General features: G+C 36.6%; 3 protein-coding genes across 3 annotated transcripts in view; all 3 read right to left on the bottom strand.

Annotated features, from left to right (window-relative positions):
• The window catches only part of LOC125190213 (receptor like protein 27-like), a 3,046-nt gene extending 946 nt beyond the window's left edge, over window positions 1–2,100 (bottom strand). The window contains exons 1-4 of the mRNA XM_048087445.1: window positions 1,629–2,100; window positions 880–930; window positions 696–820; window positions 533–584 (exon numbers count right to left, since the gene is read on the bottom strand). Coding sequence (XP_047943402.1) covers window positions 533–584; window positions 696–820; window positions 880–930; window positions 1,629–2,100 — 700 coding nt within the window. The remainder of the gene's footprint in view (window positions 1–532; window positions 585–695; window positions 821–879; window positions 931–1,628) is intronic.
• A 10,771-nt stretch (window positions 2,101–12,871) lies between these two features.
• LOC125202299 (receptor-like protein 33) lies at window positions 12,872–15,620 on the bottom strand. The gene is made up of 2 exons (XM_048100678.1): window positions 15,317–15,620; window positions 12,872–14,557 (listed from the first exon to the last, which is right to left on the bottom strand). The coding sequence occupies exons 1-2, from the start codon at window positions 15,573–15,575 to the stop codon at window positions 13,050–13,052; spliced, it is 1,767 nt and encodes a 588-aa protein (XP_047956635.1). The 5' UTR covers window positions 15,576–15,620; the 3' UTR covers window positions 12,872–13,049.
• Window positions 15,621–20,242: 4,622 nt separating this feature from the next.
• On the bottom strand, window positions 20,243–22,693 carry LOC125190206 (receptor-like protein 33). The gene has a single exon (XM_048087432.1). It carries the CDS (start codon window positions 22,691–22,693, stop codon window positions 20,243–20,245), a length of 2,451 nt encoding a protein of 816 aa, XP_047943389.1.
• Window positions 22,694–25,000: the final 2,307 nt, after the last annotated feature.

Here is a 25,000-nt window from a genome sequence, read left to right as displayed (position 1 = left end):
TACTCAAGTACACAGAGTCAAGCTCTGAGATACACACTTTGAGATTAAAGAAGCACTCAGAAAACAGCAACGGAAGCAAGAAAGCTGTAAAGAGCAACTAGTATATGCAAGACAAAGAGGAGAACATAAAGCCTAAGCCACGACCAGTGGCAACTACCTGCAACAACTGCCCACACCTAAAACTAGAAAGCAGTAAAAGTTTTAGGGTTTTAGCCAATTTACCAGAGCGGAAACCCTTCGTTAAGGAGAATCCGTCTTACCTCAGAGCCTGTACCGGAGACTGAGCCTTACTCTGACGAGCCCACCTCCTTTTAATTTGCGACCTGGCGCGCCCAAGTGATCCACCCGTGACTCTGATACCACTATAGGGATCAGATCACTCGGGATTCGCTAATTACCGGGACCTCTTTTATTGATTGATTTCTGAGATGGCTAATCTCAGAAGTTACAAGCCAATTACAAAGACAGCTACAAGATAGCAAGGTTACAAATAATCTAAGTACAGAGAGTACAAATCAGAAACCCTAGCTACTGGTCAAGCCTTCCACCAGGCTAGACTCCTCAAGCTTGATCCGATTAAGCACCTGTACACTCAGTAAAAGTATTAGTAACAAACACAAGATCCCTAAGGATCTAAACAACAACCAGAAGACTAAGCAACTAAGCAAGAATAGTAAGGATATGGCTCAGGTCACAACGGTGACTGCACTAGGCCAAGGACCTCCCCACACGATTCTACCACAAGTCACAAAGTGAGAACCAGTCGAAATGTACTCAGGGAACAGAAACCTCAGTTTCACCGAGTGCACAACCACGTAGCCTTCTCAACACATGAATCACTTTAGATCCCTTGGAATGCAGCTTCTCAACACAGAGAACCCCAGAAGAAACCTCCAATCACAAGATCCAACCCAGAAGTTGGACTAAACCCTAGATTTGAGAAGGAGCACTCAAGAACTCACTACACTCAAGATCTAGACCGAAGAAACTCTCTAGAACCGAGAATCAACGGTGGAAACAAAAGATTGGAGAAGATCGCCGGCGAAAGAGGCCGGAATCTTAGAGAGAGGTTAGAGAGAAGTCAGAACAGTCAACAAGAGAGAGAGCGTCTGGATACAATGAATGAGAAAATAGATGAGTCAAGAGACTCATAACAAACACACACATAATCCAACGGCCACGGAGCACGATCCATGTGAGGCTGTTATGTGGCATGCATCGGCACCACCAAATAAGTACTGGGCCTGCACAGAACGGGCCAAACTTATTATAGGTCTTGGCCCACATATTAATTAATTGAGGCAAGCCCAATAGAATTAATATACATGTCCAACAAGCAAATAGTCCACATAATATTCAACAATATATATGCGTCCATTTTATTTCATTAATAATCAAAGGAAGCAAATAATCCTTCACTTAATGACTAAATCAAATACGCAAAGAAATTGAAGGGAGGGTAAAAAGATGGTGAGGAATGGTGTCGTTCAATGAATTTTGGCTTAAATCCAAAACACGGATGTTTGTAGGACATTGAAAATGCAAGTGAGAAAGTGATCCCATTAGATTATTATCTCTAAGTTCTATGGATTCAAGATTCTTGCAGTTATGAAATGAAGGAATTAAACCTGTTAGGAAGTTACTCGATAGATCCAGCTCAACTAGCTCTGTTAGATTAGCCAGTGTGGATGGAATTGGTCCCATGAAACCAGAGTTTGACAAATCAAGGTTTGCCAAATTTGGGAGGCGATGGAATTGGTTAGGTATCTCACTTTTGCTGAAATCATTGTTTGAGAGGTCAAGCTTCGATAAGTTTGCCAACCGGAAAAGGGATGACTCACTAATTTCCCCGGAGACGCCCTCGCTGTAGAGGCTCAAACTGGTGACCCGACCGATGTCATCACATTCTATGCCTAACCATCCGCAACAATCAGCTGTCTCATTCCAATCCACAAAACTAGGTGGAATGGATGAATTATATTCGAATTCGCTCCTGAGATCAAGTAACAACTTTTTTTGTCCATCAAGGCATTGGCCATCGACAAATATTATGAAGAAGATGAAGAAGAAAAGGAGGCGGAGAAGTGAATAAACTGCCATTGAAATATGGAGTATGTGTTATTGATACGGCATATTCCCTAAATTATCCCCATATCTTTTAGCTATTGATTTTCCATATCTTTTCATATTTATTAGGATTATTTTCTTGTTCCTTAAGTTAGGGTATTTAGCATTATAAATAGGATCTTTGTTATTCCTTTCCATCAATCAACAAATATCAAAGTATTTTATTTATCTTTTACGCTATTTCAGTTTCAGCAAAGTAATCTTGGTTTGATCGACCGGCAAAGCTCCGGCGACTACCTTTTATCCCTAAATTTGACGCCGGATTGATCATCGGGCAACGGCTCCCGCGACGTTCGACGCTAATTATCCGAGTTAAGGAACTTCATCCTTAACAATTTGGTGCTTTCATCTTCGCAACTCATGGCTCATACCAACGAGCATATAATTTCCTTGTATGACCGGATAACGGCTTTCTGCATCAGATTAAACCAGAGGATGGATGCAGCCGATCGTCAGACATACATGGAGTGGCAGCTGCCCACCCATAATCTGTACGTCGCTGCTCACTCGTGGCAGCAGGACCGTACTTTCTTCTACCAGCCAGACTGGTACCGTCCTCCACCGGATCCAGACCCGCCTTATGCCCCTCCGGCATACTCCAACCGCGCTGATCATTCCCTGGATTGGCAGCACCTCCGGCCGCCAGATGCTACACCGCTTCACGGCACGAATCATCAATTCGGCACGAATTCCTGCTGGTATCCACCGCCACCACAAACAGCAGCCCTACCCCACCAAAATTACCTGCAGATGCCTCCACCAAAAACCTACAACCCGCCGCAGCCGCTGCCGATTCTTGATTGTGATCGGGTTAAGGACGGTTCTGCTGATTCTACCGAGAGGATTCACGATTCTTCTTCAGGTTTTGATGGAGTTGAAAAGGTTGAGAAGTTGGAGAAGTCCAGTCTAGATTCCCCGCGCAAAGAGAAACCGGTTCAAGGTAGAGAAGAGCTCGAGTGTTCGCGACAAAGCTCGCACCATGACCACCCGCAGCTGCCCTCATGTTCACACCGCTGCTCTGCAACAGCGCCTCTTCCCCCTGTTGCTACCGCCCCGAACTCAACCCCAACATGTACAACCTCGGCGAGTCCCCCGGCAGTGATAACTCAAAGCCGATCCTGCCCCGAACATTCCGTTGTTGATGCTGTTTCGCCGCCTCCACAAGCTGCAATCACTTCGACGTGCAGCCCCGATAGGATTGATACACTATCACCGGCGCCGCTGCCTATTGGCCCGCCTCAACAGTTTGTACTCTCTCCACCATGCAGCCTCGACATGATTAATATCGCTGTGCAGCGTAGAGCAAAGCCTTCCATCCTCGACGGAGAGTTCGAGTCTATTTTGACAAACCAAGGGACTATTGGGGGAATTGCTTCAAGAAATCAGCCGATGATCATGGGTGTTACAGTCTTAAAGATGTTATTATGGGTCAAGTAAAGATATTTTTGAAGGACACTTGTGCATTTGATCCAGGAGGGATAACTTGTGAAGCTTGTTATTGGCGTTCTTCATTGCTTCTTGATTCCCGATTCGCACCTTGGGACGAGGTGGATTTTAACCGGGGAGTTGATACGGCATATTCCCTAAATTATCCCCATATCTTTACTATTTAGTTAGCTATTGATTTTCCATATCTTTTCATATTTATTAGGATTATTTTCTTGTTCCTTAAGTTAGGGTATTTAGCATTATAAATAGAATCTTTATTATTCCTTTCCATCAATCAACAAATATCAAAGTATTTTATTTATCTTTTAAGCTATTTCAGTTTCAGCAAAGTAATCTTGGTTTGATCGACCGGCAAAGCTCCGGCGACTACCTTTTATCCCTAAATTTGACCCCGGATTGATCGTCGGGCAACAGCTCCCGCGACGTTCGATGCTAATTATCCGAGTTAAGGAACTTCATCCTTAACAGTTATGGTTGGAAATATTTGAGTTTAGACACTTGCTTTAAATATGCACTTGCTTTTCAAAAGCAAATAGTATATGCTGTCTGTATAACTTATTTCAAAATTTTATGGAGTGTAAATGATGTTTAACTTATTTCAAATTTTATCTTTATATAATTTTCCATATTACGTCCTAAGGTACTAATTTCACAATAGAAGAAGCCTGAAGAAAATTAATTTTGATTTTGAGTCAAACTAAATATTTTGCCTCAACTTGATTAAATATATTGAGCAAGTGTTGGAATAGTATTGGAATATTTAAAATGTTACAAGCATATATTACTGTTTTTAATGATTGAGAGACTAATGAAGAGTCCCACTTTTTTCACAATTGATTTAGAGACTGTCGGTTTGTTTGATTCTATTGTAATTCCACAAGTAGGCCAAAGCGACGATATCAAATTTCCATGTTCATATTTTTATTTAAAAAAGAGTTTACAAAATTTGATTTGCTTTTCTCTCCATCCAACTTACACGCTCAATTTGTATGACCAAAATCCAGACTTTGCTTTTCTTATATACTAGTATTACACCTATGGACTAAGATATTTTCAAAACATTGATTAACATTATAAATTAATTAAATGAAGTCAGATACAATATCAATATATGAAAATTGTAAACAAAAACTGTACTACAATAAGAATAAATATGAAACAATTAATCACAAATTATAATGTTCCAATGTTAAATCATACGAATAATAAATAATTGAACCAAAGAGGAACCTCAACCATATATTTTAGAAAACTTCTTTATACACAACACATTACCCACAGAATTAAACGAACATCATTAAAAAAATTTATTGAAAAAACAAATCCACTCGTATCTTCTATAAAATACCAATCCAATTAACTATTACAACAATAATTTAATATTAGAATAATTAAAGAAATATTAGAATCAATCTAAATTAAAACATCTCAACATACTACATTTTATGTAAAATATAAAATCATGGAAATCCAAACGTTCGGCTAAAAATCTCTCAGCAGTTTCCTAGCATTAACCTTAATTACGCGATGATTAGCAGCTCTAATAGTGGGGTCTTCCCAAGAAAATCTCACTACCTGAATTTGAATTGCGAAATTGATAATTTATGCTGTTTTTATGCGACTTTATATATGGATTCGCTAAGGGTGAGCAATCGGGTTTCAGTTCGGTTTTTGCCTAAACCGAACCAAAATCGAATTTAGTTGAAATTCAAATCGAACAGAACCGAACCCGAAAAATCAAAAAACAGAAACCGAAAACCAAACTTCAAAAACCGAACAAAACCGAAATTTTCAAAAAAATCAAAAAACCGAAAAAAATATGGAGTATATATTATGAGTTAAAAAAATATACTACATCCATTAATAGGTTAAAAAAATATGGAGTATATATTATGGGTTAAAAACCGAACTTCAGTTTGGGTTTCTTTTAGGGACGGAGATTAAGAATTAGTATTAATAGGTTATATAAAGATAAAATAAAATTGTCACGACCGCAGTTTGCTAAGGATAATGAAAGCGGGTAAACCGCGACTAATAAAAGGATTTAAAAAATTATGGAAGAAATGGAAATAGAACTTTCACATTGAATAGTAAAACAATATCATAAGATAGAATCCAAGTATTCGATTACAAGGATTTAAATGACAATAGCACTTCATCAAAATGAATCAGAGTACGATGTTGATAGTTTACTATTCTATCTTAACAAACTGCAGCGGAAAAAGTCCAAAGGACGACGTCGCGTATGAAGACACGAAGCGTCAAGAGATACACACTTATTTACTTAAGTAGCATCGACTCTGATCAGCACGCCTCCGCCCCATTGTTTAATCTGCACATTTATAAATACATGCAGGGCTGAGTACGTGAGTACTAAGTGGACACATGGCGAAAACAAAACATACAATATATAGTTGTCAAGCCATTACAGTAATACACGGGGAGTTTCTTAAAAGGCCCGAGCTTACTAAGTTCTTTTGTGATCTAAAAGTTTGAGTGCAGACTAGGTTCTTTCATAATTCATAATTCATCATTCATCATTCCATTCCATTCAAGTGCCGCTCCAACGGTCACCCATCATTCAATTCCATTCATGTTCCGCTCCAACGGTCACCCATCATTCAATTCCATTCAAGTGCCGCTCCACGATCACCCATCATTCAATTATATTCAAGTGCCACTCCAACGGTCACCCATATTCAATTCCATTCAAGTGCCGCTCCAACGGTCACCCATCATTCAATTATATTCAAGTGCCGCTCCAACGGTCACCCATATTCAATTCAATTCAAGTGTCGCTCCATTGGTCACCCATCATTCAATTATATTCAAGTGCCGCTCCAACGGTCACCCATACCCAATTCATCAAAACAAACATTTTATGGCATGATAACAATTTGAAAAGAAACATAGCTCCATTTTGAGAAAAGATGATTTTTCATAACTTCAAAAGTATTTGCTTTATATCCACACTATAATGCTGGATATTAAAAGAAAGCCCACGTAATATCATATCATAAATAAAAAGCTCACTAAAATACTTTAGTTCGAAAGCCCACCTGATATGCTTATCTCCAAATAACAACTCTCGTGTTGGCCTCACTTTGCCCTCGAGCAAAATATCCTTTTGAAAATAAATAGCGTAGCACGCTAATTAGTACTTGAAATATTTCTCTTGAGAAAACAATGCATGCATCCTATTGGATAGCACCTATATCTTAGTCTCAGCTTATAGGATTTTCTTAATCCTACTTCGGGCTTTTCACTACTTCGTAAGAATTGATTATTCACTTTACTAATTTCGGGGAAATTCTATTTTCTCAAAAAAATAAACACTTGGGTACTTATTTAATAAAGTATGGATTCATGAAAAATCCCTTTCTAAATCCTTTCTTTTGAATTTTTCTTAAGGCGACCCTCGCTTCTCCAACTTCAATATTTTCCATCTTCGGAAAGTTAGTAAATTATTCGGAAATTAATTGATTGAGTTCCAACTCATGTCCTTAAATTAATTCTACTCCAACAATTTAATTCTCGGCCTTGACTATTTAATTTCTCGTCTCAACATATCAACATGTATCTACTATAGTTCCAACCACGATTAAACAAGTCCATCCGTCATGCTAATTTATTCTCATCCAAACTTAATTGATTCTCGGCCCAATCTAATCAATCTCTTGGTCCAATAATTGATTTTCCTCACCACACTTTCTCTAGGCCCATCTCCTTTAATTTTGACTTGGCAGAGAAAAATATTGATGACTAGTCCAACTTTCTCGATTGACTAAGATTATTCCATCTTCCAAATTTTGTGAATTAACCACTTAGCTAATAGGCTTAATTTTAGTCCAAAATTCATACTTATTCTCGGCCCCTAAACTAATCGGCCCACTTTTCCTTAATAGCTCTTTTAAGTCCGTCTTATTTCACTTCGAAAGAAAGTACTAAGGCCCAACCAATTAATTAAGTGGCCCAACATAATTAGTCCACCAAGGACCACATACACCTCCATCGGTCAACTCCCTCGCTTCCACAATCCAGTTTCTCCCAAATTAATCCAATTTCAGAATCCTCAACTCGTGAAGGAAGGAACGACGTCTCCAGCCGCCCTTCTCCCTCTTCTCCGGCGAATCGCCCCCACCTCGACTGAATTTCGGAGTCCCGTCGGCGGGTACTTCCTTCTCCATCGCATTCTCTTCTTTCGTCGAGCTCGGAGGAGCCCTCGGCTCTCCGTCGCCGCCTCCGGCGGATTCGCCACCGCCGTTCTCTCCTCCGTCGAGCTCTCTCTCCCGACGAAGTCGCCGACAGAGAAGGTGTCGCCTTTCACTCTCCGTCTCCCTCTCTGTTTCCTTTTCTCCGTCGGGAATCTTCCTCCGGAGACCGCAGCGCTGCCGCCGAACAAGTGTCGGGGAGCTCCTCGCCTTCGGAGTTGCTGCGTCGCTGCCCCGTCTGTCGGATTCGCGTGAGGCAGCTCCCTTCTCGGTCTCCGCCGTAATCCCGTTATCGCTGGACAGCCTCTCTCCTAAGCTAAGTCTTCTAACTTAGTTATTTTACTTAGGCCTCTGAATGGCAGTAGCTATGTACCAAAATTCCAAGTTGGGTATCGTATGAATGGCTTACTGGAAAGAGCTAAATGTTATGCTAATTGATCACTGTGGTGAGGTTCTAAGTAGTTTGCTACTGATCTTAATTGTTAAAGCTATACCATTGTCTTCTTGGTATTATCTTGTTGAAATGCTATTTCCATAGGAGTTCTAAATCCTATCTCCAGATGCTATGTTGAAAACTATATGAATGCTATTCTCAATATGGAGATTGGTGCATGGATTTACCTCAGTTATCGGCTCCTCTTCACTGCCGGAACTCCGCAGTTTGATGCCGAATCCTACTCTCCCTCTTGCTGCTCCTTCTCAAATTTTGGGAGTGGTTTAAGGGTGAAGGAACTTGTGTGATATGGCTCTATATATAGCCACATGTCTTGGCTTCTTGTGGAAGCCATTGGGGTTTCAATTCCCTCCTTGGGTTATTGCTAAACTCTCTTTTTGAATCTTGAAAAAGGCTTCCTTGCCTTCTTGGTGAAAGTCTTGGAAGGTGTTATACTTGGTGATCAAGTTCCTTAACTGATCATGGAAAAGGATTTTTCACTCTTTAGGTTAAGGGGATGCCTCACCATTCTTTATCCAATTGTCATTACATCCACTTTGGGAAGATTTGAGATATCTCATTCTTTGTCTCCTTGCACACACTCTTGCAAGATCTTTAAATGGCTCCTTACCATTTTCTTGAATAATATTTTCCCTTGGTTTTTATTGAAGAAGGAATCTAACTATTTTTGGGAATTTCCTTGACAGGTTGAGGGACAACTCATGCTATCTCTAGAAGTCTACTAATTGACCCTTTGGCATGATGTGGGGATCAAGAATCGAGATATGTGTAGAGAGGATCCTCAATGAAGATTTGTAGTTATCTCTTTGCAAATTTTGGTTTCATGATGTAAGTGACTTTTGTAAAGAAGTTGTACTTATTTCCATTAAATCCTCATTTCCATTTTTAGTTGTAAGAAATTCATTGATTCTTGAGCTCCTTAGAAAAGTATTTACTGTAGCACTTTCTTTATGTAGTGTGATGTAAAAAGTCTTGATATGTACCACATAGGCGTGTATTCCCAAATACACATTTATGTGTACGTAAATTCCATATATTGTTTCACTTATATAAAATTAGCACTTAAACTTGAATTTCCTGTCAAAAATAAGCACACGAAAATTCGGGGCGTCACAAAAATATGAGGGAGAATAAAGTGCAAGAGAGAACAAAGTAAAAGTGATTTGATGTTTCGTTTTTTTTACTAAAAAATGAAAATGACTTAACTTAGTTGAGATAACTTGAAAAAGAATACGACTTAATTTAGTTTTTTAGTCCGATTAACCCGAATATTAAGGGATATAGTTAAAGTTTTTAACCCAATAAAATTACAGCCTGATTACCAACACCTGAGTAGAGTTAGCCTAAAAACTGCTGGCCAGCCCAATTGATATCCCAAATGGTAAAACAGAAAAAAAATAATGATAGAGAGCCTTTGTTTATAGATTTGTTTTTAGGTTTTTGTTGTACTTTGTATTTCATATTTTGATATTTTCCTTTTTCATAACTAAATTTTTTAGCAATTTTTTGTTTATTTCTTTAATTATTAGTTGTTTAGCTTTGACAATATAACATCATCTAATAAGAACTAAAGATAATTTTGGAACATAGTAGGGACTTGAGCACTTTCTCCTATATCGTTTCCGATGCTCATCCCCACCAGCGTCAAGTAGTATAAGCTGCCTGTGTTTTTGAGAACGATCGGCGTCATTGCAACTCCGGCAAAGTGCATCTTACTCGCCTTCTCCCTCTGACCTAACGAGAGGGTTTCGAGGGCTAAGTCACCGATGCTGACAGAGTTGTCAGCGTACCTGATACGTATTAATTAATACGTATCGGATATTTACAATTATTATAATAAGTCAAAACCCATCGCATGCTTTTCAAAAGCAAATAGTATATGCTTGTCTCGGGATGTAATCAATTGCTAACTAATTACCAATCCCAAATTGAGACCAATTTTCAACCATTAGATTAGAAGATCTTGTGGTTAATATAATGCCAAGTGTAATATATTTTAAATTTAAATAATTATTAATTAAATTAAAAGGGTATTAATGTCAAATCCTATATGTAGTAATTATAACTAACTACTTTATCTCTCCTCAAAATCATCTCAAATCTTTAAATTTACGTAACTCTCTCAATTTAAATTATTTTTTCGCAAAAAATATATCAAATTAAAGATAATTTAATAAGGATTCCAACGAGATCTATTGCATGTGTTCCATCGATGTTCGGGTGATGAAATTTGATAAATTATATTTCAATTTTCGTACATGTTGATAAGCAGCTATTTTCAACAAATGCAACAAAAAATCCCAATATATTGTAGGCAAAATCTCAATATTATGCATGTCCAATCTCAATAAAAATGTGTTGATATTTTCTTGTCCTTGTGTTGATATTTGTAATACACAATGTTGATATAAAAAAACACTCACGAAAATTATCATATGATAACATAATGATGATATTACCCTTTTGTTGATATTTTGTCTACTATTTATTGAGATTTTGTGAGCTTTAATCTCATCCACTCATTTTAAAATCCAAGGGTGGAGATTTAGTCTTGATTTTGGATTAGGGTGCTAAAAGCGTTAGAATAGGACCCTGCTTGTCTCTATACCTTATTTCATAATTTTATTTAAAACATGTTAAATTAAAGTCTTATTAGTCCTAAGTCCTAAAAAGTTTGAAATTTTTAATTCATAATACAGGTATGGTTTTTCCAAAGACTTTTCATTGAAAAAATAAAGTAACACAGTTGCACCATAACAAAACTTGATTCATAATTACTTGCATCATTCATATTTCTCTTTATCGAGAAATTGAAGAAGCCATACAGGGGTTTTCTCAGGCCTGTTCATACGGTATCTAACTACTAACTAGTAGGCTAAGGTATCCTACGATACCAGTAGGAATACACACCTCTTCACTTCAACTAGAACCATAGTTCCGGAATTTCTACGCGAATCAAGACCAAAAAAAAGGAAGTTTTCCAATCAATGACTCAAACCCATTGTCGAATCGTACTCAGCAGAATATGGAGGTACTTATGGCAGAACGGGCCAATCTGGTATTTCACAATAAAGTGATAGACGGAACTGCCATGAAACGACTTATTAGTAGATTAATAGATCAAACGATCAATATGTAGAATCAGAACAAGTGATTGCTGAGATTCGCGCAGGAACATCCACTTTGAATTTTAAAGAGAAAGTTCGAAAACATATTTATTCTGACTCAGACGGAGAAATGCACTGGAGCACCGATGTGTATCATGCACCCGAATTTACATATGGAAATGTTCATCTATTACCAAAAACAAGTCATTTATGGATATTATTAGGAGAACCACACAGGTCTAGTCTAGTTTCACTTTCGATCCACAAGGATCAAGATCAAATGAATGCGCATTCTTGTTCTGTCAAGAGAAATTCTACTTCTAACCTTTCAGGAACGAATGATCCGTCGAGAGAAAAATTTTTTACTTCTCGTTTTTCGGATAAAAAAGAAGATAGGCTTCTTGATTATTCATACTTTGGTCGGATTATAGGTACTGGTCGTTGTAATCTCGTAGATCCGACCATTCTCTACCAAAATTCTGATTTATTCTCAAAGAGGCGAAGCAATAGATTCATCATTCCACTCCAATCGATTCAAAAATGTGAGAATGACTTAACACCTCCCTCGGATATCTTGATTGAAATCCCCATCAATGGCGTTTTCCGTAGAAATAGTATTCTTGCTTATTTGGACGATCCTCGATACAGAAGAAAGAGTTCGGGCATTACTAAACATGGGACTCTCGAAACGGATTCAATCGTCAAAAAAGAGGATTTGATTGAGTATAGAGGAGGTAAGGAATTTAGTCCAAAATACCAAATGAAAGTATACTTTTAATTTTGAAACATATATAAGCATTACTATTGTGTTGATTGAGAGTGTAATGGTAAGTCTCAATTTTTTCCACAATTTATTTGAGAGAATGTCGGTTTGTTTCATTCTACCTTTGGTAATTCTAATGTAGGCCAACGCGCCGCTAACCTTTTTCTTAGTTCACTTTTAATGAATTAACAAAATTTGATTTGCTTTTCTCTCGACCCATCTTACACGCAATTTTTAAGTCCAAAATTCACACTTTGCTTTAATAGTCATTTAAATTAAATAATTTATTTTAATTAGCTAATTTTATAAGGTTTAAAATAAATTATGAATCACGAAGTTTTAATCTATTGGTTAATCATATCGCACGTCAAATTTTAGGTGAAACCGTTGGTGACATATATACATGACAATCACAATTTCAGACGTGGATAAATTGCTAAATAAATCATGAAAGATTGTTAAATTTTAGTTCTTCCCACCTTTTTCAAAAATTGAAAATATAAATTATAAAGTTTGCAATATCTTATCCACCTCCTTTTCTTAGTCCTGTTCGTAATATTTGTCGACGGGCAATTCCTAGATGCACAAAATCCAGACCTTTTTTTTTTCTTTTGATAAAGGAGAAATAATTCACTAGAGTGATGGTAAAAAAGGGAATACGACTTACTTATAATGAAAATGATGGAGCATTATTTAAGCTTTGATTGTAGTTTATTTTTCATTTAATTATAACTATTATTGCGCATTGCACACAGGCTGATTTAGTCATACAAAAACTCCAAATTGACACATACAGAACAATATTGTTTAATCTATTTATAAAATAAGATATATTACAAAAACAGACCGTACTATAAAGTTTGGAGCACACAAAAAGAAACAGACATTACACCATACCATATGATCATTAAACACAAGCCAAATTACACAGTAAACCTTTACTCATGATATCTCCTGAGCCCATTCCTCCTCTCTTCTCTTCTCTTCTTCTCTTCTCTTCTTCTTCTTAATCTTCTTTCATGTCTTTTTCTCCTTCCTCTCTCATAGAATGTCTTGTCAGCAACCTCTTCTATCTTCTCAAAGTATCTTTCTCTCAAGCTTCTGCAACATGAAAGTATCCATGCAAAGCTTCCAAATCCCACAACGTAACCAAATGCAGCAAACACATATTCCCACTTAATCTCCTCATCTTTTGATTCTGAATCCTCTGATGGAGATGAGGCAGGTGGTCGGCGGTTGTTGAAACTTCCGTTGAGTGGTAAACCAGATAACCCCGTGTTTCCTACATATGAATCTGCCGAAAACGTTTGAAACTGGCGGCCAGTTGGGATCGGTCCAATGAGATGATTGTAAGACAGATTCAAGAATGATAGGAAATCGAGTTTTGTGAGCTCCTCTGGTATTCTCCCAGTGAGCTTGTTCGAAGAGAGGTCAAGCGACCCAAGCTCTGTCAAGGCGCCCAATGATCTCGGGATTGCATTAGTGAGAGAATTGTGGGATAAGTTGAGAAGATAGAGTGAGGTAAGATTACCAATTGCATCCGGTATTTCTCCTTGAAAATGATTGGATGACAAATCAATGGATGTAAAGTCGGGCCAAATCTTCACGAGCTTCACCTCTACATTTTTCAATATTATTGTCACCTCATCTCGGTAAAGATTGTTTACACTCAGAATATCAGAGGCTGAACGGGTAGGCCTACGTGCCTGACTTTGGAGCATCATTCCTCTCAAACTTGAGATGTTTAGCTGATTCAGAGTGCCACTGAAATTATTTGAAGATATATCCAGAATTTGAAGATCAGGCCAACTCTTACCACATCTCAACTCTCCATGGAATCTGTTGGAGCGCAACACAAGAACCTTCAAGCTCTCCGACAGCGCCATGCAAGGGAAACTATCTTCAAAGTTGTTGTTTCCAACATTCATCACCGCTAAATAATTACAATTTGCCAAAGACTTTGGAATCTTCCCTCCTAAGTTGTTATCACTAACATCAAAGGTGTTAAGGGCACACTCCCCAATTATTGTATCAGAGATAACACCAATAATGTTGTTTCCCCTAAGATTGAGCACTTTAAGGTAAAAACCTTCTTCAAGTAGGCAGGGAGGTATGCTACCGTTCAAGTTATTGAAAGACAAGTCGAGAACCTTAAGTCTAGGTATGTTGCATATGGAGGTTGGAACAACTCCGGTTAGCCTATTGTTTGCGAGAAACAAGAAATTGGCAAAATCATAATCAGATTCGTTTGCGTGTGGACGTAGTAAGGGAAACTCACAACTCAAAAGGTTAGAGTGCAAGTCTAGTGTTTGAAGAGAACCCGGTATATGGTAAGGCTTTTGAAAATCTGTCAGAAGATTAAGAGAAAGGTTCAAAGAGCTCATTCCAGTTCCCCAAATCCAACTAGGAATATCACCTTGCAAATGATTGTTTGAGAGGTCCAAATCTGCCAAATAGGATAGATTTCTAAGATTTGGGAAATCATGGAGATTGCCGGATGACATGTGCAATAGATTTAAGTAGGAACTTGAACTCATGTTGGTTGTGTCAACAGATAAGTTGTTGTTTGAAAGAGTAAGTTCCGAAAGACTTGTAAGACTTTGGATCTTATTCAGTTCAAAAGTTTCATTAAACAAGTTGTCAGAAAGCCTGAGACTTGACATGTTTGGAAGCTGGAAGAAGAAGTTAGGAATAGGACCTTCAATCCTATTGCCACTCAAATCTAGCCAAACAAGGTTAGAGTGGTCTAATATGGAAATATCTTTGATTTGTCCATTGAATTGGTTGTTGGATAGGTAAAGGTAACGAAGTGAAGGTAGGGATAAAAGATGGTGAGGAATGGTGCCATTCAATGAATTGAGGCTTAAATCTAAAAGGGAGAGTTTTGTAAGACCTAGAAAATGCAAGTGAGAAAGTGAGCCCCTAAGATTATTATGAGTAAGGTCTACTTTTTCGAGATTCTTACATTTATGAAATGAAGGAACTGAGCCAGTGAGAAAGTTACTAGATAATTTGAGTACAACTAGCTGAGTTAGGTTAGCCAATGATGATGGAATTGGTCCCATAAAACCAGACTGTGACAAATCAAGGTATGTCAAATTAGTGAGACGATGGAATTGGTTAGGAATCTGACTTGTGGTGAAGTCATTGTCTGAGAGGTCAAGCCACGACAAGTATGCCAATCGGAAAAGAGCTGATGACTCACCAATTCTTCCGGAGATGCCTTCGTCGTACAGGTTCAAACTGATAACGCGGCCAGAGTCATCGCATCCGACGTCTCTCCATTTGCAACAATCACCTGTCTCATTCCATTTCACTAAAGCCCGAGAAATGGAGGAATTGAATTTGAATTCGCTCCTGAGATCAAGTAACAACTTTTTTTGATCATCGAGGCATTGACCATCGACAAATATTATGAAGAAGACGAAGAAGAAAAGGAGGCGGAGAAGCGAAGAAACTGCCATTGCAAAGAAGAGGATGTATGTTAATATTATGGTGGGAAAATATACTTTAATTTAAAAACTTGCTTGAAATATGCAAGTAATAAGAGGATATAAATATTTCGAAAATTCACTATAGTTATTGGTTTATGAACGAGTCAGCTTCTTCGTTGCTCACTTGCTTTTCTTGACCCATTTTACACGTTATAATAAGTCAAAACTCAGCACCTGCTTTTTAAAAGCAAATAGTACTATATGCTTGTCTGTAAAATTTATTTCAAAATTATATGTATGAATGATGTTTAAGTTATTTCAAATTTTATCTTTATATAATTTTCCATATTACGGCCTTAAGGAACTAGGAGTATTTCACAATAGAAGAAGCCCAAAGAATTAATTTTGATTTTGAGTCAAACTATATGTTTAGGCTCAGCTGAATTAAATTTATTGAGCAAGTGTTGTAGTAATAGTATGAGATCATTTAAAAAGTTACAACTTACAAGCATAACTGTTTATGATAATTGAGAGAGTGATGAAGAGTCCCACTTTTTTCACATTTAAAATGTTACAAGCATAATTGTTTATAATAATTTAGAGAGTAATGTATAGTCCCACTTTTTTCACAATTTGATTGAGACTGTCGGTTTGTTTTATTCTCTCTTTTGTAAATTCCCACAAGTAGGCCAACGCGCCGATAACCTATTTCTATGTTCGTATTTTCACTTTAGAATAGAGTTAACAAAATTTGATTTGCTTTTCTCTCTACCCATCTTACACGCTCAATTTTTAAGACCAAAATCCAGACTTTAATTTGTTTTCATTATATATGGGGTATAATAGCCATATAAATCACATAATTTGTTTTAATTTGATTAGTTTTACAAAATTTGAAAAATAAAATATTAAATCATGAAGTTTTAATTTTGGTCAAGAATTTTGGGAGAAATCACTACTGGTGGCATGACCATCAAAAAATTTGGCATGAAATCAGGAAAACTTAATTTATCAACTACTATCATGTTGATTCTCTAATTTACAGTTACTATATAAAATGCATTTTATAAATTGTCATAAGGCGTATTCTAAGCGATTTAATAGTTCAAGTTTGGCTTTAGTACTCCCTTCATTCCTAATAATTTGTCATTATTTGACAATCGGTACAGGTTTTAAGTAATGTACTCTCTTTGTTCCAACTAAGATATCACACTTTCTTTTTTAGTTTGTCTCAATACTACGTTCGGATTTTGCACTATTTTAAGGTCTTTATTTGGTTTGTTTTTAATGTCAAAATCACGATTCATGTCCATATTTTACATATTTATTCTATTTTGGTATTTTGACGTGTTTTGTGAGATTTGTGCATATTTGAGCCTCACAAGACAGGAAAAAGTCGAAGTTGGAAATCTGGACGTTCACGAAGTCCAGCGGTCCGCTGCAACATGCACAGCGACCGTTGGAGCCTAGCGACTGCAGCACCAGTAGCGTCCCGCTCCGAGCTGAAATGAAGAAGACGTCCAGCGACCGCTGGGGAGTGCACAACGACCGCTACAAGTGCTTCTGAAGCTACAGGATTATACACAGCGACCGCTGGCCAAGGTGCAGCGGCCCGCTGCGAAAGCACGGCGCACGAATTTGACCTACTTTCTCCCTAAGATTTACCAAACTTAGCCATCTTTTACCTTATTTCATAGAGCCCGATTTTCCAATTATAAATATCCCTTCAAACCTCTTCATTTAGATCTTCTTTTTGCCACATAATTCTAGAGCATAAAAATTGAGAGAGTTCTTCATTGTGCAAGAAGTTGAAGAAGGAATCAAGAGAAGATCAATGCTACAAGGATTCAACCTTTGAGTTTTATTGCTTTAGTTCTTTTGTTCACTTTGTTTTTCCTTTATTATATGTTTTTAGCTTATTCAATTATGTGTAACTAAATTCATAGGATTCTTGGGATGTGTTAGTAACGACTTTGGTTATACAATTCCGTTTTCTATTTAAAATCCGTTTTGTTTTTACTTCGTTTCTTCCCTAAGTTGTTATGTAATACTTTATGTTTGAGTGACACATTCGATGATGATTTAATATAACTTGCTACATAATCGTGAGAGGAGGTTTGCGAGTTAGATCCACTTAGTAGACACTACAATTAGCTTCCGTTAAAACGACAGTGTTGATTGAGTGTGAAGACTTTTCAAGGTTCTTAGGAATTTTAGGAGTTACAAATCTAGGATTGACAACCCTAGCTTTAGTAATCTACGCTTGTTCCGCAAGGGCATAACTTGTGTGACTCGTTGTATCGAAGTATAAACCGTGCTAGGTTATTGTAGTTGGAACTTGTATAACCATAACTGCGAACGCACATTCCTGTCCGATTTTTACAACATTGCTTATAATTTTGGAACTAAAGATAATTTCGGAACATAGTAGAGACTTGAGAACTTTCTCTTATATGGCATGTGGTGCAATCAGTAGGCTTGAAAGACACCGTCATGCTCACCAAATCATACCCAATCAAGAAATTCATCTGCGCTATATTCCCATAAATCGGCACATAACCTTCTTGGTCGGCATTATAAAAGCGTTCTGTCGCTTCAACTTCACCTCCGCCCCTTTGAAATGCACCGTGATTTCCGGAATCTTCGCATCAACATCCTTAGCATTAGTAACATCATAACACAACCTCATCGTCTTATGCGGATCACCGATGTTCCGGGTCATGTGGCTGCAGCCTACAACCATATTGGAGAACGAAGCGCTCTGACCAAACGAGAGAGTTTCGAGGGCTAAGTCACCGATGCTGACAGAGTTGTCAGGGATTAATACGTATCGGATATTTACAATTAATGGTTTATGAACATGACAGCTTCTTCGTTGCTCACTTGCTTTTTTAACCCAATTACACGTTATAATAATTCAAAACTCAGCGCATGCTTTTTAAAAGCAAATAGTATATGCTTGTCTCTATACCTTATTTTATAATTTTTTTTAAAACATTTTAAATTAAAGTCTTATTTGTCTTAACAAGTTTAAATGAAAATTTGTCATTAATTCATAACACAGGTAGGGTTTTTCCAAAGACTTTTCATTAAAAAAATTAAGTAACACAAGTCGCACCATAGCAAACTTATAATTATACAAAACTAGAGACATAATTACTTGCGTCATTTTTTTCAATTGTTGGACATATTGAAAGGATCTGAATATTTTTCATAAAGCATATATTAACTTTTTATAAGTGGCATTTTAATAAAACTTTGCCAACTTTTAGATCACTGGTCACATATATATTTTCTTGAATCATTTAAATAATAAATTTTGAATCTCGAATTTGAAACATATAAAAGCATTACTGTTTGTTTCATTCTACCTTCGGTAATTTCTAATGTAGGCCAACGCGCCGATAACCTTTTTCTATGTTCACTTTTAATGAATTAACAAAATTTGATTTGCTTTTCTCTCGACCTATCTTACACGCAATTTTTAAGTCCAAAATTCACACTTTGCTTTTTTTTTATTTTTTTTATTTTTTATAATAGTCATTTAAATTAAATAGTTTATTTTAATGGGCTGTGTTTGATGGGCTTCATGTAGATTTTGTATAGTCTGAATTATCTTGATATAAATATTTTAATTTTAGTTTCAAATGTTTAATGAAAAAAGAGAAAATACATGATATATACCTTGTGTAAATACTAATCATAAACATTGTTCTCGTCTTGCTATTAGTGTTTTTTTTTCACTTATCCATTTATTGTACTTCTAATATCTTGAAATTAGCTTTTTTTTAATTTTACCTATTTAATTTGATTTTAATATTTTAAAACTTTTCATTGACACCGTATGTGAACACTGTTCTCTAATGGTTTTGATTAGCATTGTTTTTTTCATGTTAAAGTATTAAATTCAAATCAATAATCATGATCAAAGTAGAAGGTTGACCCAAACAGTACATTTTATTCTACACCAGTTTCAAATGGAGTTGCATTATATCTTCGTATTATACCATATATGAAACTTATTTTCAACATGGAAATTAAGAATGTGTTGTTTAGTGAGTTAAGCTAAAAGAGGATAAAGTAGAGAACTTAACAGAGAATAAGAGAAGAGCAAAAGTGTTTTCTTTTACTAAAGGGGAAATAACTTACTTATAATATAATGATAAGAAAGAAAATACGACACACTTATAAAGAAACAGATGGAGCATTATTTTAGCGTTTGATTATGTTTTATTTTTCATTTAATTATAACTATTATTGTGCATTGCATATAGGTTGATTTAGTCGTACAAAAGCTCCAAACTGGCACTTACAAATCATATAGTTTAATCTATTTAAAAAAATACTCCCTCCGTCCTCCAACCACTTTGGTTGCGGTATAAGTTTTAAGAAATATAAAGTAGAGTGAATTGAAATAGTTATTGAAATATGAGTTTCAATTTTGTATATTAGTTTTATAATAGAATGTGAGTGGAATGAGTTAGGAGAATGTAGGGCCTACTTACCATTTATGATAAAAATGAAAATGGACAATTAATGAGGGACGAACAAAAATGACAAAAGTGGACAATTAATGAAAGACGGACACACCATACGATAGAAGTTTGGAGCACACATAAAGAAACACATGTAGCAAAAAGAAAAGTTTACACCACACCAAAAGCTAATCAAACACATGCTAAATTACAAGTGAACCTTTACTGCTGACGTCTCCTAAGCCCATTCCTCCTCTCCTCTCTTCTCTCCTTCTCTTCTCTTCTTCTTCTTACTCTTCTTTCATGTCTTCTTCTCCTTCCTCTCTCATAAAATATCTTGTCAGCAACCTCTTCTATCTTCTCAAAGTATCTTTCTCTCAAGCTTCTGCAACATAACATTGTCCACGCGACGCTTCCTATTCCCACAACATAACCAAGTGCAATAAACACATATTCCCACTTAATCTCCTCATCTTTTGATTCTGAATCCTCTGATGGTGATGGACCGGGTGGACGATGGTTGTTGAAACTTCCGTTGAGTGGGAATCCAGATAACCCCGAGTTTCCTACATATGAATCTGGCGTAAACGTTTGAAGCTGAGTGCTAGTTGGGATCACTCCAGTGAGATGATTGTATGACAAGTTCAAAACTGAAAGGAAAGTGAGTTTGGCAAACTCCTCTGGTATTTTGCCGATGAGCTTGTTTGAAGAGAGGTCGAGCGACCCAAGCTCTGTCAAGGCACCCAGTGATCTCGGGATTGCATCAGTGAGAGAGTTGTGGGATAAGTTGAGAAGATAGAGTGAGGTGAGATTACCAATTGCATCTGGTATGTCTCCCTCAAAATGATTGGAAGACAAATCAATGCATGTAAAGTCAGGCCAAATCTTCACAAGCTTCAATTCAATTCCTTTGATGGTTAAATTCACCTCATTGTGGTAGTAAGTGTAAGCGCCTAAAAAGTTAGAGTTGAAGTGGTTGAGCCTGACATGTGTAGGACTCTCAAGCATCATTCCTCTCAAACTTGACAAGTTTAGCAAATTCACATGACCATTGAAATCATTTGAAGATATATCCAGAATTTGAAGATTGGGCCAACTCTCACTACATCTCAAGTCTCCTTGGAATCTGTTCGAGCGCAAGACAAGGATGCGCAAGCTCAACGACAACATGCAAGGGAAACTACCCTCAAGGTTGTTGTGTGCAACATTCAACACCAGTAAGCTCTTGCAATTTCCCAGAGACATAGGAACCTTCCCGCCTAAGTTGTTGTTACTAACATCAAAGGTTTGTAGGCCACACTCACGCGAAAACTGATCAGGGATAACACCACTGATTTTGTTTCCCCTAAGATTGAGCACTTCACTCACAAGATCTTTTTTGATTAGGCAAGGAGGTATGCTACCACTTAAGTTATTGAATGACAAGTCGAGAAGACGAAGTAAATATGCATTGCAGATGGAGGATGGAATCATTCCAGTTAGTCTATTGTTTGCGAGCATGACAATAGAATTACTGAAATTTGGAGAGATGGGAAGCTTTTTCAAACCGGTAAGAAGATTGGAAGAAAGGTCCAAATAGTCCTTTTCAATTTCCCAAATCCAACTAGGGATGTCCCCTCGCAAATGATTGTTTGAGAGGTCCAAATCTTCCAAACTGGATGCATTTCTAAGATCTGGGAAATCATACAAATTGCAAGATGACATGTGTAACACCCTTAAACGGGGATATCCATGGGAACTTGAACTCATGTTGGTTGTGTCAATTGACAGGTTGTTGTAAGAAAGAGTAAGTTCTGAAAGTGTTGTATAACTTTGAATGTTATTCATTTTGAAAATGCCATTGAACAAGTTGTCAGAAAGACTGAGAGCTGATATGCCTCGAAAGTGGAAGAAGAAGTTAGGAATAGGACCTTCAATCCTATTACCACTCAAATCTAGCCGATAAAGGTCGGAGAGGTTCATAATAGGAACTTCATTGATTTGTCCACTAAATTGGTTGTAGGATAGATCAAGAGTATTAATTGAGGGCAGAACAAAAAGACGGTGAGGAATGGTGCCGTTCAATGAATTATAGCTTAAATCTAAACGATTGAGGTTTGTAAGACCTTGAAAGTGCAAGTTAGAAAGTGAGCCTTTTAGATTATTACGACTAAGGTCTATCAATTCAAGATTCTTGCAGTTATGAAATGAAGGAATTGAACCGGTGAGAAAGTTAATTAATAAGTGGAGTTCAATTAGCTCAGTTAGATTGGCCAACGTGGACGGAATTGGTCCAGTGAGACCACAATATGACAAATCAACGTATGTCAAGTTTGGGAGGCGATGGAATTGGTTAGGAATCTCACCCGTGAATGCATTGATGGAAAGGTCCAGCCTCAACAAGTATGTCAACTGGAAAAGGGTTGATAACTCACCAATTTCGACGGAGACACCCTCGGTGTAGAGGCTCAAACTGATGACCCGACCGGAGTCATCACATTCTATGCCGAACCATTTGCAGCAATCACCCATCTTATTCCAATCTACAAAACTAGGTGGTCTGGAAGAATTATGTTTGAATTCGCTCTTGAGATCAAGTAACAACTTTTTTTGATCATCGAGGCATTGGCCATCGACAAATATTATGAAGAAGACGAAAATGAAAAGGAGGCGGAGAAGCGAAGAAACTACCATTGCCATTGCAAAGAAGAGGATATGTGTTATGGTTGGAAATACATGCTTTAAATATGCATTATGGGGAGACTGGAGACAGCTTCTTAGTTGCTCAGTTGTTTTTCTTAACCCATTTGGTACGTTATAATCAGTCAACACTCAGCACTTGCTTTTCAAAAGCAAATAGTATATGCTTGTCTGTATAACTTATTTCAAAATTTTATGGACTATATAATGTTGTTTAAGTTATTTCAAATTTTATCTTTGTATAATTTTCCATATTACGGCTACTAATTTCACAATAGAAGAAGCCTGAGGAAAATTAGTTTTGATTTTGAGTCAAACTAAATATTTTGCCTCAACTTGATTAAATATATTGAGCAAGTGTTGGAATATTTAAAATGTTACTAGCATAACTGTTTTCAATTATTGATAGACTAATGAAGAGTCCCACTTTTTTTCACAATTTGATTGCTTGACTGTCGGTTTGTTTTATTCTCTTTTGTAATTCCACAAGTAGGCCAACGCGCCGATGACCGATTTCTATGTTCATATTTTTAATTTAAAATAGATAATAGAATTAACAAAATTTGATTTGTTTTTCTCTCCATTAGAAATAGGTCACTCATCCCTTAAAAGGGCTTATAAAGGGAAGGATTACTAAGTCGATGTGGGACAAGATTTTTAGAGAATTTAACATGCCTCCTCGCGTGTGGACCGGAATGAAACATCGGACTTCCATCACGTGGGTAGACAAGAGAAGAGATAAAGAAATATAATCCATTATTGACTTGAATCCGCTCTGATACCATATTAGAAATGAGCCACTCACCTCTTAAAAGGCCTCATAAGAGGGAGAATTGTCGACACTTATATAGATTAGATTGGATCATCACCGAGTCGATGAGGGACAGAATTTAACATTACCCATCTTACACGCTCAATTTTTAAAACCAAAATCCGAACTTTGTTTTTCTTATACTCCATATTAGGTATGACAGTCATTTCAATCACATTGTTTGCTTTAATTTGAATAGTTTTATAGGGTTTGGAAAACAAAATATTAAATCATGAAATTTTAATTTTGGTCAATCATATCGCACGTCAAATTTTGGGTGAAATCATTGGTGACATGGACGTCAAAATTTTTTATATGAAATCACGAAATTTTTTAAGTATTATCAACTATCATATTAATTCTCTAATTTACCGTTAAGGCGTATTCTAAGCAATTTAATAGCTCTAGTTTGGCTATACTTATTTGATTTGATCCATTTTCCATATTCGTGGCAATCTAATTAGAAGATAGGCGAAAAGTTCACAAATGGCCCGTGTTTAAAAATGGGCCATGTCTGTAAATTATTTGGGCCCAGCCCAGTTTCTGTTACCCTAGAGTGGGCTTCTTGGCCCATAAAAGTGAATCTAACTAGGCTGAATTTGTTGGGCTTCATGTAGATTTTGTATTGTCTTATTTATATTAAGATTTTTCTCTTAACATAATATTTTTCATTTTCCAGAAGAATTTTAAGGATAATTTATTTTTATAATACAACTTTAATAGTCATTGGTCCAATGTAATGATCTCATGTTATTTTATCCTATTCACATAACCTTGCAAAATTTCAACCTTTGGGAATATTAAATGTTGATTTTTGCACACATTAACTCTTAAAAAATGAAGAAAATTTTGACCACTACTCCACAATTACTAACCTATGAATTAGTCTTCCAATTGCATGTCTCATTCCAATGCAATATACATAAACAAAACAAATGAAAACACTTAAATTAAGACCTCAACACCTTTCAACCATCAAACTCATCACAATGCTTCCCAACTTTTTCCTCATTACCATATTCTCCTCCTTCATTTTGTAATCTCCAGCTCGTCCATTTCCCTGTTTTACTCTTGGATTCCACATAATGGCCCTAGTTTTTGAGCTAGTAGCCATAGGCCCATTTCTATAATCAAAGCCCAATATATAAATAACTACAAATTGATCAATGTAAAAATGGCTAATAATTAAATACGGAGTATAAATTAAATATGCTCAAAATTAATACTCCCTTCGTCCGTGAATAAGAATCTCGTTTCTCCATTTTAGTCCGTCCGTGAATAGGAGTCCCGGTTCACTTTTACCATAAATCATAATAGGGTCCTACCTTCCACTAACTCATTATACTCACATTTCATTTAAAACGATTATATACAAGTGAGACTCTTATCCCACTAATTTTTTTTCATTTAAAATGGCTAATTAAATATTCCCTCCGTCCCGATTAAGAGTCACAGGCACGAGTTTTAAGAAATGTAAAGAAAAGTTGGTT

This window comes from Salvia hispanica, chromosome 1 (assembly GCF_023119035.1).
Source record: "Salvia hispanica cultivar TCC Black 2014 chromosome 1, UniMelb_Shisp_WGS_1.0, whole genome shotgun sequence".
Taxonomy (NCBI): Eukaryota; Viridiplantae; Streptophyta; class Magnoliopsida; order Lamiales; family Lamiaceae; genus Salvia; species Salvia hispanica.
The sequence above is the reverse complement of the archived record's forward strand: the minus strand, read 5'-3'. Positions and strand labels throughout refer to the sequence as shown.

What these genes read in the sequence shown, in the direction of transcription:
- LOC125202299 (XM_048100678.1), bottom strand. Translation starts at nt 15,575, where the DNA reads ATGGCAGTTTCTTCGCTTCTCCGCCTCCTTTTCTTCTTCGTCTTCTTC. An exon ending in AGGCATCTCCGGAAGAATTG is followed by an intron (nt 14,558 to 15,316) that starts GTGAGTCATCAG and finishes CCTATTTGGCAG; the next exon opens with ATTTGGACCTCTCAAACAAT.
- LOC125190206 (XM_048087432.1), bottom strand. Translation starts at nt 22,693, where the DNA reads ATGGTAGTTTCTTCGCTTCTCCGCCTCCTTTTCATTTTCGTCTTCTTC.